Source organism: Aulonocara sp. 'chitande type north' Nkhata Bay, linkage group LG6 (assembly GCF_057382095.1).
Source record: "Aulonocara sp. 'chitande type north' Nkhata Bay isolate Kocher_YH1m ecotype deep benthic linkage group LG6, A_spYH_male_GT1.1, whole genome shotgun sequence".
Taxonomy (NCBI): domain Eukaryota; kingdom Metazoa; phylum Chordata; class Actinopteri; order Cichliformes; family Cichlidae; genus Aulonocara; species Aulonocara sp. 'chitande type north' Nkhata Bay.
The window spans coordinates 22831768-22846010 of NC_141349.1; the positions used below are offsets into that span (position 1 = coordinate 22831768).

General features: G+C 40.1%; 1 protein-coding gene across 5 annotated transcripts; it reads left to right on the forward strand.

Moving 5' to 3' along the window:
* The first annotated feature begins 8 nt into the window (after positions 1–8).
* Positions 9–13912, forward strand: LOC147327807 (sodium/hydrogen exchanger 9B2). Of its 5 annotated transcripts, none has more exons than XM_086295691.1 (13): positions 9–268; positions 3307–3542; positions 4143–4344; positions 4489–4659; positions 7165–7307; positions 7932–8059; positions 9476–9651; positions 10162–10268; positions 11086–11235; positions 11423–11531; positions 11909–12045; positions 12142–12364; positions 12687–13912. In XM_086295691.1, the coding sequence occupies exons 2-13, from the start codon at positions 3420–3422 to the stop codon at positions 12746–12748; spliced, it is 1731 nt and encodes a 576-aa protein (XP_086151817.1). In that variant the 5' UTR covers positions 9–268; positions 3307–3419; the 3' UTR covers positions 12749–13912. The 5 variants fall into 5 exon arrangements, with proteins under 5 accessions (XP_086151817.1, XP_086151818.1, XP_086151815.1 ...); XM_086295692.1 differs by having other exon boundaries at positions 3369–3542; XM_086295689.1 differs by having other exon boundaries at positions 9–3542.
* Positions 13913–14243: the final 331 nt, after the last annotated feature.

The window sequence follows — 14243 nt, forward strand, 5'->3', positions numbered from 1 at the left end:
AAGTGTGTAATCAACTTTAAACCTTTCCCGTTTTCCATTACTGTGCATTACTCTGTGCATAATAGTGAAACAAAAGCTATGTGCAAGATGTTAAGCAAACCAGTTTTCCAAGTAACCCAAGTTCTCCATGCACCGTTGTGGACGCTACATACTTGCTTGGCAGTCACTAATCCGCCTCATTCCTCATGTACCAGCTGGTGCATCTGCTGCAGGCCTACGAGAAAAGCTGCCACAGACAGCCCGCATGCTCTGGTGTTTACGATATGAGGTGAGCGCGTTTTTTCTTCTATAATTATAGGTAATTTTTGTCAGAGGCGGTCGCTTGCTAGCTATCTGCATAAAAGGTTGGGTGCACTGTCAGCTTTTAGTTGGCGGTACACAGGCATAAGCAGCTACTGGACAGTAGGACATCAAATATCGGACAAGAACCAGCTGTCAGGGTGGTGGAGATTAAACTAGCCCCCATACTTGCTGGTCCAGTTGACTGAAAAGTAAAATCCAGCTTGATTGTATAAACCGAAGTTAGAAAACCTCGGCCGTCAATTTAACGTTTAAAGAAATTAGGGTCGTTGTTTGACTTTAGCAGTAGGACATTGTACACAGCCTAAACGCTGTAATCCACAGATATTTGCGAAACGCTCCCATATTAAACGAAAAAATAGCTAGTGGCGGAAGGAGCGGTGGTAGCTGGCGATAGTGCACACCCAGGAGTGGGTCATGTCTGATAATGGAACCACAGCTAGTGAAACCAATTGAATAGTATGGCCAAAAGTTTCTTCTGTGCTTTGGCCATACACGTGTTTACAGTGAATGAAACATGGATACACCCCTATATCTCGAAGATTTGCTGGCGATAGTTGACAAACTAGGTTTAGTGATACCAGTGCGAGCGGGTTGTTGCCGTTGACAGCTGCACGTTAACCTACTTGCTTTAGCATCCGCGCTCTGTAACCTACCTACTTGAGCTAACGCTAGCTACTGTGCCATATGGTGTAGCTGTAAGCATTGATTAGCGGGGTTTGCTTACAATTGGATTAACAGGACGTCTGTCGCTCGCTAAAAGCAAGTTTCAAAACATTGTAGTAGCGTCTGTTTGGCGTTCCTGTGTATGTGGTACTTGTAACCACCAAAACACCATATTAATGTTATACACTGTTATACACAAACGTTGACAAGTCACTCACATTTTTATAGTACATACAGCACACATAGGGTTGCCAACCGTCCCTTAAAATACGGAATCGTCCCGTATTTCGAAACAAAAGTACACGTCCCGTATTGAGCTAATAAGGGACGCACTTTGTCCCGTAATACAGTGAGAATCAAAAGTAGTCTATAAATGTTTATGGAATTAACACTTTGTTTGAAAACATAATTCCCAGCCCCTCTCCTGCTTTGTGACCAATGAGCTGACAGCACACTTATGACAATTCGAGTATGACAATTCAGATTACCGCTCATCTCATTGGTCGAGGAAAGGTCGCTTGCGGAGAAAATACCGGAAGACAACAGATGACCACAACAAGAAGCATGGCCAACAGGGAAACAAACGCCGACACTGCGGTGCAAGTCTCGGATGACAGTACACCTAAAGCTGGGCAAACACTGTGCGATTTTTTCAGTCACGTTATTCAGCTCCTGCTCAAACTGCACGATTGACTCACAGGGGGTAGACGTTCATAGGTCACGATGCAGGGTTTCACACTATACGGCCCGATGCTCTGATGCGACCTGAGTGCTCACACTGTGCCTCCATAAAATGAAGGTTATAACAGAAAATCTGTCGCTCGCTCTCTCTGTCTTTCACTCACACAGACACACCACTACCATCAACTTTGCTAAATTGCTAATGAAAAACATTGATCAGGCAGCTGTGATTGAGCAGCAGTGTAAATCCAACTATTTTCACGGTTGTTGTGGTCGTGATAATTTTGTGATGCCACATCGAAAAGGCTCGGATGAGCTTTCCAAAGTTCTACAAGTTGTGCCTCCATCGCTTGTGTCCAGATCACACGCTGCACAGCCGTGCTGCGCCGTCTTTTTCACCAACGTTTACGTTTGCGCGTGAGCAGTGTGAGCGGCTGTGGTGAGACCCTCATGAGCGATTGATGATCGGGAGCTGGTCGTGAGGTGTTAATCACTTCTCGTTACCCCACGTATACTACACGACGCACAATGAAGGCCAAAATCGGTCCGATCACTCAAAAAATCGGCTCAAAATGGGCCAAAAATCGCACAGTGTGAGCCCAGCGTTAGAGCAGCAATGTTTGTTCCCCTCAGAGAAAGGGAAGAATGGGAAAAGGAAAACACCTGGCTGGAAAACGTTAATATGGGCATGTGCAGTGAATATCAGCGCTATGTGGCCAGAAGTGTGATAATATAATTTATTTTGTGTAATAAACAACTGCAAGGATAGATGATTACAACAAATTGATGACTAATACATAAAAGTAATACATAGATGAATAATGCTGATGAGTTATGATGCGTAATCATGGGAACAAGCGGGTTTACAAACAGGAGCAGCTGATTAGCTTTAGAAAAGCTGAAATAATACCTCAACTGAAGCCAATTGTACTAAATGCACTAAATGTGCACTGTTACAAGAATATTTTTCTTTCTATTGTTTTCTATTATTTTAAGTTAAGCAGGACAGAGTGCTTTTAAAGAAAGATTTACTTATATTCTCAAAAGTTAAGCATGACAGGCTTCTGTTTAAGAAAGAGACCTGTTTTACTGTGTTAATGTTGTCATTTTGAGCTAAAAATAAATGGCTAAATGATCATTTGTTTCACATGTGTTCATATCACAAAGAATAGAATATGCATCTACTTAAATCAACTTCAAGTCAAATGGTTAAAAAAATAATTTCACACACAAAAAAAGAGCTAGAAAATTCACCACACTGGGAAGGGTGAAGACAACTGGGTCGCCCGGCCCTGGCCACGAGGTGTCCCTTATTTATTTTTCAGGGAGTTGGCAACCCTAAGCACACAGAGCGAGAGACTGGGACTGATGTGGAGGTTACAGCAGCTCTCCTCAACAGTCCCATGTGTCCACCTGTGTATTAGCCTGATAAATCGCTGCTTGCACACGTTATAGCTTGTACTATGCAGTATTTGTGAAATGTAATGAAATCCATTTCTTTTAAACACCAAACACTCGTGTGTTTAGTCAATTATGCGCATGTAGGAGATTTAACCATATCATTTCACATTATGTCAATATTTGTACCAGCACCACTGATACTGTTTGTTTTTTCTTACTGAAAAAAAACCTATTGTATGAATGGAAACCTGTGGATAGAGGTGGATATGCCAAAAGAAAAGTAAAAGAACAGCCCACTGATGGCTAACCCCACCCCTCAGCTTGATGTCTTGTGATACAAGAGTGGACCAGAAAGATTGTAGGCAACCGCCATGGAGGACACCCAGCAGAAACCTGCAAACCCGGACCTGAGTCCTGCACCCAGTCCAGTGCCTAGTCCAGCTCCCAGCCCACTATTGGACAGAATTCCTTTGCCTGTGCCAAACCATGTGGAGGTTTAGTATTTTACTGCTAATAATTTTTTGCACCTGTTGTTCTGTTTAATGATTCTATGTTGTATATATTGTTCATTAAAATTAATACCGTCGCCTTATTGATGTTTTTTTTTTTCTTTTAATTTTTCCTCTGAGAAAGAATTGTAAACCAGTTCAAGGAATTCTCCCAACTTTGAGCCAACATAACCCCTTGAGCAACTCTGTGAAATTGTTATCAGTTTATAGGGCATATCACTTTGGCGTTCATTTCACAAGTGTATAGCAGTCTGTAAACTTAGGATATGGCATGCCTCTGTAAAACTGCTGGTATCCTTCTGACTGAAGATGTGCAAAATAAGACATAGTAAATATAATCCAGAAACACGTGCCGCTATTTAGCTAGTTATGTTAATGCTGTATTTATGCTTATGTTATTATACTATATGTTATGACGAGTTGTGGAGTTGAGCAGTAAATTTGAATTTGCACACTAATCTGCACATTTCATATTTATTTGTCATCTGTTATGCACTGCCTTTAGAAATATGCTATGTCATCTAGCAGAACAGTTTGTGTGAACACTGACCTGCTCTACTCCATGTCGTGATCCTTCTTTTAAAGCACCTAAATGTGAACCAGATCCAGGTGGTGGTACGTCGCTGCTCAAGTCCAAATGTAACAGAGGAGACCACTTATTTTATTCCTCGTAACCCCGTAGTGGACGCCGGTACCAACACAGATCCACCAGTGGTCTGTTGTCCTTTGCTGCGAAGATTTTGCCCCTGTCCGCCAAGAGGCTTTCTCGCCTCCCTTATTACCAAAGGTAAAAAAGGAGGCTGATTTGTCCTCCAAAGCACATTTGTTGTATGTTTCCATCCAAGAATGTGTAAAAACTGCAGATCATGAGTATACAGTAGTTATTGAACTACCTGAGAAATGCAGCCCCATAATTCCCTGTTCTCTCTAGTTCTTTTGGCAGTTGTGCTCTTTGGAGTGGTTTGGTCAATCACAGAGGACGAATGTCTCCCAGGAGGAAACCTCTTTGGCATTACAATACTCTTCATCTGTGCAGTTGTTGGTGGAAAATTGGTGTCTCTCATTCGTCTGCCCAAACTTCCACCTTTCCCACCACTCCTTGGTAAGAGAGAAAATCTGGTGCTTTGACTTTTTATGGTGACACTGGCATGTTAATCTAAGTATTTAGTCCATATATATCTACACAGATTTATCCATCAGAGTGATATATAGTTCTAACTGACATTAGCCATGTTAACTGACATTGGCATTGCTCCATAGTGTAGTGGTGTACAGATTTGCCCAAGAAGTAAAAGATAACGACTTTGAAAACTAGAATCAAACACAAATCCCATTGGGACTGGATCGTGAAGGGCATCCGGTGTTCTTCCTCATGCAGCTAAACGCTTTTTATCACACTGTTTTTTGTTTCTCTCAAACAATAGGGGTTAACATAAAAGAAAGTGAAACCTCAACCCCAGTCATGGTCCTGGTTTCTTCCTGTTAAAAGGGGTTTTTCCCTTCCCACTGTTTCCAAATGCTTGCTCATAGGCGTTTGTCGTTGTTGAGGTTTTTGTCTTGTTGGGGTCTTTACCTTAGAATATAAGGACTGTTGTTGTTATTTCAATGTATATAAATAAAATAAAATTGAACTGAAAAAAAGATTGTCATTTTAAACATTGGTGCATGCCTAGTTGTTAGATTTGTGATTGTTAAACTTCCATATTTGTAAAGCACATACAGTTTTAATGATGGGTTCACTTATTGATAATGATGGGAGCACTGTGTCATTTATGACATAAAAGTGCATACATGCCATGAGCATTTGCTAACAGGCTGCCTTAATGGATTCTTGATGCCTACAAATGGGTATTAACCTTGTTATTTGTCTTTGTTTTTTGTTTTTTTTGTGCATGATAGACATCAGTATTTGTTAAACTGTTGGCAGTTATGTCAGCATGCAGGTAAAGTTTCTAAAAACCGCATTTCCAAGGACACTCATACATGATTATGCAATGCAAGGTGGCAGTATGGCTGTTCCTGTAATAACTTCATGTTCTTATCTCACATGGTGCTCATTCTCAATCTGGGCAACTCATCCTGCAGCTCACTGAACTATACAAAAAGAGGTTTGCTTCACTCTCTGAACTGAGCTCTTGCTGGGGAGTAAGACCTAGTAGTGCTGCAGTGCTGTCTGTATATTTTTATCTAGAAGCTTTTTGAAAAAAAGTCCTGTGTTAAAGCTTTGTCGTTGTTTGTATGTTGGCAACAGCGAGGTCAACTGATGAGTGATGATCCCTGCTGTGGGTGAGAGGGAAGTCAGGTGACGGTATATATTTCTGCGTGTTTAGAAAAAAACAAAACAATACCAAAAAACCTGAACCTTTAAATTGAAAACGGAATACTTCTTATTATACGTAACGTTCTACATCAGGGGTGGAGAACTCCAGGCCTCAAGGGCTGGTGTCCCACAGGTTTTAGATGTGTCCTTCATCCAACACAGCTGATTTAAATGGCTAAATTACCTCCTCAGCATGTCTTGAAGTTCTCCAGAGGCCTGGTAATGAACTAGTCATTGATTTAGGTGTGTTGACCCAGGTTGATATCTAAAACCTGCAGGACACTGGTCCTTGAGGCCTGGAGTTCCCCACCTCTGTTCTCCATCATCTAGGACTAAGGTTGAATTTCTTTGAGAAACTTTTAATTTGCATGAGCTTGTCAAGTTACTGTAAGTTTATCCATGTGAAAAGTTAAAAATCATGTTATCCGTTGATGTTCTGGATTTTTTGTGTTTTGCATCTCTTTGTTGTATTTTTACACAGCAAAGATTATTGTGGCACCTTTGGCTTGAAAAGATATGCCAATTGTGCTGCTAGTTTTCAGGGGGTGAAAACGTGCTGATCATCAGAAGTGTTATTTGCACTGTGCATTGTCATGATGTGATGTGACTCTCTCATTTGATCAATTTCCTTGATAAATATCAAGGAAACTGTAACCACTCCTTGTTTAGTTGATAACATTATAGGGAGGGGTAGAAGTTTGCATCTCTAAACATCTCGTTCATGTTTTTTCATTTTCATTTTCAGTAAGTCTTCAAAAAGGAGCTTTGCTTAACAGTTAGGTGTTAATTTTTGAGGTTTCTGGTTTGTCTAGTCTTTCAATAAACCACTAACTAGAATGCTGTTATAAAATTTAGAGGATGGTGCTTAGCTTCCATGGTAGAATATTTGTCTGGCAACCCATTAGAATATGTGCATCATATGTTTTTTTCCCCACTTATTATAGCATAAGACTTTCTCTGTAGATCCGAAATCTAACCTTTCTACTGCTTTTTTAGATAGATAATTAATTAATACTAATGTTGCATTGTTTGACTCGAACAATTATCCGAGTCAAGAAGTTTTAGAAGAGGTTGTGGATTGTTGAAACCTCTGGTGTTAGGGTTTCAACATTCACAGTTTGCAGAGTATCTGATTCTAACACCCTGTGTTCAAAAAGCAACTGGTGAGCTTGTGTTTTTTTTTTTTCTCTGTAGCAACATGAAAGAAAGCTTCAAAGAATAAACAAACCTTAATGGTAATAAGGATCAGCTTTCCTCTTTCTCACCCTCACTTGTGCTTTGCTGCAGGTATGCTGCTCATGGGCTTCCTGCTGAGGAACATTCCAGTTGTTACAGATGGGGTGTACATTGACTTCAAATGGTCTGCATCTCTCAGGAACATTGCTCTGGCTGTCATTCTGGCCAGAGCTGGTCTAGGGTTGGATCCCACGGTATGCTAGATACTATAGAAGCTTAACATCGGCATTGAGAGGTAGAAATACAGTAATTATATGTTAATCTCATCTCTTTTCACATGCCATTGTTATACTGGTGCAAATTCTCACTGGTTTGAATTGGTGCAATTCATTGGTTGAAGTGGTTAAAGTAGTTAAAAGAAGAGTTAATTAAACCTTCTAAGGCCTAAACTCTTTCATGGCATGCATTTTTAATTTCTCTTTGCCATTTGGGCTGATTGGGACCTGATGAACGTAAAAACAAAGAATAAAAAGATTTTTTTTTTTTTTACCTAATTTTTGTTTCTGAGAAAAATGAGATCCACATATGAGGACATTCGCTTTAAATTTCGATAAAACGGTGGTAGTATAATGTCCTCGTAAGTGGATATCAGGCCCTTGTACAGCAAAATTTAGTATTTTGGTCTAGAGAACCCAAAATGTGATGTCCACATATGTGGATGCCAGGTCCTCGGAGGTTAAGAAATGACAGGAAGAATCTGTTCATGTTTTAGTCAGTTATTTACCTCATCATTCAGTACTACTAAATATGCTTGTTAAAGCTTTTTGTAGTGATGTGCAGAACCTAATAACTTGTTTGATGTGTGTGTCTGTTATCAGGCTCTAAGGAAACTAAAAGCTGTGTGTATACGTGTGGCAGCTGGGCCGTGCTTGATAGAGGCTTGCACCGTAGCTGTGATCTCTCACTTCCTCATGGGCTTGCCCTGGGTGTGGGCCTTCATCCTTGGGTAAATACAACACTACTCTCACTTCATAACCAAAATCACCATTGATTGATGTCTATGGCAAATCTATACACATACTTTAAAATTACTGTTTCATTCGTGATCCCCAGGTGTGTCACAAACACAAAATTTGTATTTGGTGACTCGCTGGGTGAAATCGGTCGCAAAGAAGGTGCTGCCCCAGAAATTGCTGTGATCGCTAGCAGATTGACATGGCTACCTGTAACTGGCATGAAAGATGTTGACATTGCTGCAAACTACTTGCCAAGTGGTAGTGAAACATTAAAAAAAGCCTGGAACAAACCAGAAAGGGAGGATGATTGTCCATTGCTACTGAGACCATCACATTTCAAAAGGCACAACTTTTAAATCTTCTTAGTCAGGGAATAGACATTTTAATCCCAGCGACTGGTAGCTGCTAGGAAGTCCTTGATTGGTGTCAAGGCCTGTGTGACTAGGGCCCAATGAACCAGACTTTGTCCTGTTTTTGTCTGGATTTTACCTGCAACTTAACTTTGTGTTATATTCATATTTGGATTATGTGACCACTTAGCTCTCTGGGTCCATGAGAAATTAGAGAGCTGAGTGAAGGTCAAATCTTACTTTGTGAAAAATTAAACCTAACACTGCAAAAAAAACCAAAAAAGAAACCAAAACACTGCAGTTATAAGGAACATGTTTACATGAAGAACAGCACAAAAACTGAAATTTAAATAAGATGCATATCTGCTTCATCAGCATTGAGGGTATTAAGTGGAGCATTAGTATTTGTAAAAAAACAAGAAGCTCTGGTTTTACATCTAGATAGCTTGTTCTTCTTGTGTTGCATGTTGTGGTTAATGGATGACTTAGTAGAAAGAAGGCCCTGTTAGCTGTTCATAACCACAGAAATCTTTTTCTACTAATTCCACTTTACATTAGTCAGCTCAAACTTTTCCTTTTGCTTCTACCCAAATGGTAAGACGTCATAATAAACATTGTTAAATGGTAAATGTATAGCTAAATAAATGTTAGGCAATATGTTTCTCAATTGAACAGTAACACAATTACTATAAAAGTAAAGTAATGTCTGATTATCATGATCAATTATTATATTATTTAACATGTTTAGTATCATCGTGTGGTTTAAATGCATTTTATGAGCATTGATACAAGAACAGAATATGTTTCTTAAAATAAATAATTATTACACAAACTAATGACATACAGGCAAGTTTTAAATTGTTAATGATTAGCAGACAAAAAACAATCTATTATAATGTCATCTTCTTCACAATACAATAACTATTTGTTTGCTTAAAAACTGATTTACTATTTATTAACTATGATATAATAAATTCTTACCAAATGTTTGTAAAGCTTGCTCAGTTTTTCATTTATCAGTGAATAAATGAACCCTCTATCTTCTCCACGTTGCAGCTTCGTGCTAGGAGCTGTGTCTCCAGCAGTGGTGGTTCCCTCCATGCTCCTGCTGCAGAAGGACGGTTACGGTGTAGAGAAGGGCATCCCCACCCTGCTGATGGCTGCAGGCAGCTTTGATGACATTCTTGCGATCACAGGATTCACAACATGCTTGGGCATGGCCTTTGCCACAGGTAATCTCTGCTCTGTGCGTTTACATGTGTGGAGCCGTGAGAGGAAAACAAGAATTGATGGATTTATCGCTTTGTTTTGCCTTTGACACACAACAGCACCTTATCTCCCGAAGAGAAACACATAGAAGAAAATAACTTTTTGCTGTAGTTTGTAAAGATGTCACCAGAGGGTGTGAGCGTGCTGATTACTCTTAATACAGAGTTCTGGCACCAGTTCATTATATATGGCAGAATCTGAATTTTTTACAGGGTTACCTTTGTATTGCTGCAACACTCTTTCTATTGTGGTGTAATTCAACAGCACTCAAACTGTAGATGCCAAAATGTCCAACATGTTAAGCCTTCCTTACACTAAATAAAGTGTAAGAAAGTGTAAAGTATATACTTTGAGTGTTTGCTGGCTTCTGTATTAAGCTGCATTAGTTAGAGAGACTTGTTTCTGAACTGGCAAATTAAAATATTTTAGAAATTCACAATTTCACAAATGTTTGTTTTGATTGATTCTTCTAGGTTCAACTTGGTACAACCTCCTCAGGGGGGTGCTGGAGGTGGCAGGAGGGATGGTTGCTGGGATTCTTCTTGGTTTTCTCATCCAGTACTTCCCTAGTGTTGACCAGGTAAAGTAACAGCCAGGAAAAGCTTGTATGGATAATTCACTAGCAGGGACCACTCCCTTGGTAACGATGAGCAATGAGGGATGAGGGAGTGTGACTAGTGCTGCGGTTTGGGGAAGGCCTTGAAGGGGACTGGCGACGGCTCTCTGTACTAACGAGAAATAAAGGGAGGAAAGGAAGAGAGGAGAGGACAGGAGAAGAGAGTAAAGAGAAAAAAAAGGGGGGGGGGGGGGGGCAGGGTGGAGCATGAAAATGAGAACAGTGGGTGTTGGAGAAGGGGGGCTTTTATAGCCTGAGGCCAGAGGGGGCATGAAGGAGGAGTGGTCCCGCTCCTGAAATTCAGATGATATCTCCACAAAAGTATAACCCTTTTTCCATAAAAAAGTTTGGGGTAGTGTGTGAATAGGAAACATAATAAGAATAAAACTGCAGATTTTAACCCTGTTAACTGAAAAAGTGAACTGAAAAAGTATCAGATGTGAAAGGTTTTATTTTTAATGTGCTCATTTTGCCCTTTTTACATCAGAATGTGCCACATGTTTTTACTGGGGACATATTTGGACTAAGCAGGCCAGTTTAGCCCAAGGACTCTTACTGTCATCTCAATGGCAGCATGTGTTGTTTAAAAACCTCGATACTATGTAGCTTTAGATTACATATTGGATTTATTTTTTCATCAAAAGTGAAAGTGCTGTGAACCAACACGTCCTAGCTTCTTTGCAAATGATTTCTTATAGACCTTAGAGCTATTATTTGTTAAATAATGCATATTGTAATCCTTTTCGCTATCTAGAAACCTACTGTTAACTATTTCTTCTAGAAACACTTGGTGATGAAGCGTTCCTTCTTGGTGCTGGGTCTGTCTGTTTTTGCTGTGTTTGGCAGCGGTGTGGCAGGCTTTCCTGGCTCCGGAGGCCTGTGCACCTTGGTGCTGGCATTCCTGGCTGGCCTCGGCTGGGGGACAGAAAAGGTAAAAATAATGCATCTAATAACTACAGTACATCAGTACGTCTGTTTGCAGTTTTCTGACTTTGGAGGTGAATTTGAACGAGGCTAACTGTCCAAAATCTTAGACCTAATTTCTCTTAAACTTCTTGGTTGTTATATATTATAATTAAATGTGAACAGTGAACATGTCCTGCATTCTTTGTCCTTAGGCACGTGTGGAAGAAGTGATAGGGTGGGCGTGGGATGTGTTTCAGCCTCTTCTCTTTGGACTGATAGGAGCTGAGATTCGAGTCTCTGAGTTGGAGGGACACACAGTTGGTGAGATAAACAGACACACACACACACAAACAGCCTTCAAAATAACCCACAGCAAGATGGCTGTTATCACTGTGAAAAATTCAAATATTACTCTGTGTATGAAAATATATTTGCATAACCCAAAAAAAGAGGCAATGTGAGAGATATGATGCTTCTTCCCGTCCTGTAAATACTAATCCCTCTGTCTTTGTTAGCACTTTACAGCTATAGCAGTTTACTAAATAACTTATGACATGTTTGTTTTGCATGAGTCAGTGCAGCTGAAATGACACTGCACATAATTTTCTTGCAGTAATTTTTTTTTTGGGGGGGGGATTTATATGGTGTACATATAATATTGTTGTCCTTGTATGACTTTTGCCTCTACATGTCTCTAGGTCTGGGTATCGTCTCTCTCCTCATTGGTCTGCTGGTTAGAGTGGGGTTCACCTTCGTCTGTGTGTTGTTTGCGGGCTTTAGCATAAAGGAAAAAGTGTTCATAGCCCTAGCATGGATGCCTAAAGCAACAGTGCAGGTATGTCTCCTTAGCAAATCTTTGAATGAAAAGCATATGCATTAAATGTCTTTGAAGTCTGTGGGGTTGTGCCGCATCTTGGCTTGTCTCTGTCAGGCAGCTATAGGATCCACAGCTTTGGACATGGCGAGGACAAAGGATGACAAGCAGCTGCAGAAATACGGCATGGACGTGCTGACTGTGGCTGTGCTCGCCATCCTTCTCACAGCCCCTGTAGGTGCACTTATCATAGGGCTGTGTGGCCCTCGCCTGCTGCAAAAGCCAGAGAACCCAGTCAGCGGTGAGCGAGTCAAACCCAGTTTATCAGCTTTCTTCCTAGGTATGTAAAGTCTTTCTTTTGAAAATTCAAGCTCGGCTCAGCAACCTTTGCTAACCTAACTAGGTGTGTTTGAGTAGTGAGTATCCTTTCCTTTCCTAATATTTTTCCTGCTACACCCTTATGACATAAAGATTTGCATAGCTTGGGCCACTGTGTCATTCAGCAGCTTCACGATTTTTTACAGGCACACAACAGTGGTATTGTGTTCATGTAAATACATTTATTCACAGTGCAAAAAGTGCAGCTAGTTTCATTTTTTAAATCTTTCATTTTCTCACTCTTATTATTTTTTTCCTCCCTGTCTCTTCTTCCTCTTTCTTAGGCACTGCAGCAGGAGATCAAGATGACAATGAAACTCCCGTCACCTATGAAAGTACACTCTGATGTCAAGTGTGAGAGAGGAGAATTAAAGAAACTCCTCACACCTCAGATATTTGAACTTCTCTTTGGCCACCGAGTGGCCCTCGCTGTGTCTCTGTTGTTCAGCTCTCTGTGTTCGCAGTCCTGCAGGAACACGTGAATCATTTTGTATTTATAGCATCTGGTGATTTCCAGGCCTAACACTGCAAACAAATGACCCACATTGCACTGTCTGGAAAAAAAAAAATATTGTTTTCAAGGTATAGAAATGGTTTATACTTTTAAAAGGATCTTGTCATATTCACTAAATCCAGAATTTTTCCACTGTTCTTGATTGGATTACCAGTAAGAAAGCACTTTACTTTGACTTGAAAGGTCAAAGTAAAGCAGCTTTCTTCGTGGGGGACGGAGAACGTTTTGGGATGTTGTTGATAAGCAATTTTTATTGCTATGAGTAGACTACACTGTAAAACCACATGCAAGTTTTAGGCATCCTACATCTTCATGCTGTGTTTGTTTACTTTGATTTGTGTATGCATATTAGCCCTCTGTCAGTATGGTGAGATCAGTTGCGTAGTTTGCAAAGAGTCAGGGAAGGATTTGTGTAATTGATAATATTTTAGTTTAAGTACGATGCTGATAAATGTCAGCCAGTGTGATCATGTCCATATCTGCAAAACTGTATGAATCCAACATTTTATAATTGAAGAAGAAATATAGATTTTTCAGTATTCTTAGTCAAAGGAGCTTGCAAAGAAAAGCGTCTGGACTTCTTTAAGTTGCTTGAAGACGTTTCACCTCTCATCCGAGAAGCTTCTTCAGTTCAGTCCAAAACTGGATTATAGATGGCAGAGAGTTGGTGTCGTAAACCCCGCCTCTGTTCAAAGATGGTCGCTCACAGTGGACATCTATGTCCACTGTGAGCGACCATCTACGATGACCTGGATGACTGAGAACCTTCAGACATATTCAGTATTCTTAGTTTTTTTTTTTTTTTTTTAAATTGCAGAATGTATCTGGTGTAACATGAAATGTCTTTTGCTTTAATTTATATGACCTCACTTAAAAGATTTCATAATAGCAGCTATTTATGAAATTTTTTTTCCATTTTACCCAAATACTATGTAAAAGTAAATTTATTGTCCATCTTTAACATTGCTGCAGTAAAAGCTTAAATTATTCAAAAGTGTTGTGTGAGCAGTTTCCTTTCTGGTCACACTAGCGGTGCGCTTCTAGTGAGGATCTGTGGGTAAGGCCATCAGTGTGGGCCTGGAACAAATGCCTCTACTAGACTGCTGTAAAATTAGTAGACATTCATGATATGAGAAGATCAATGGTGATCCAACAACATTTATGCTTCCAAAAGGCCAAAATTATCAGTTGTCTAGTGAATCTGATGGTTTTTCCACATCATTTTTGACTATGGTAACTTCAACCCTCAAGTGCCAATAAAAAGACTTGTTCTGAATACTAACAGCTCAATGTTTGTTGGACTGGCATGAAGTCCACCTCTGAAAAG

What these genes read in the sequence shown, in the direction of transcription:
- LOC147327807 (XM_086295689.1), top strand. Translation starts at nt 3,420, where the DNA reads ATGGAGGACACCCAGCAGAAACCTGCAAACCCGGACCTGAGTCCTGCA. An exon ending in CTGTGCCAAACCATGTGGAG is followed by an intron (nt 3,543 to 4,142) that starts GTTTAGTATTTT and finishes CTTCTTTTAAAG; the next exon opens with CACCTAAATGTGAACCAGAT. An exon ending in GTCTAGGGTTGGATCCCACG is followed by an intron (nt 7,308 to 7,931) that starts GTATGCTAGATA and finishes GTCTGTTATCAG; the next exon opens with GCTCTAAGGAAACTAAAAGC.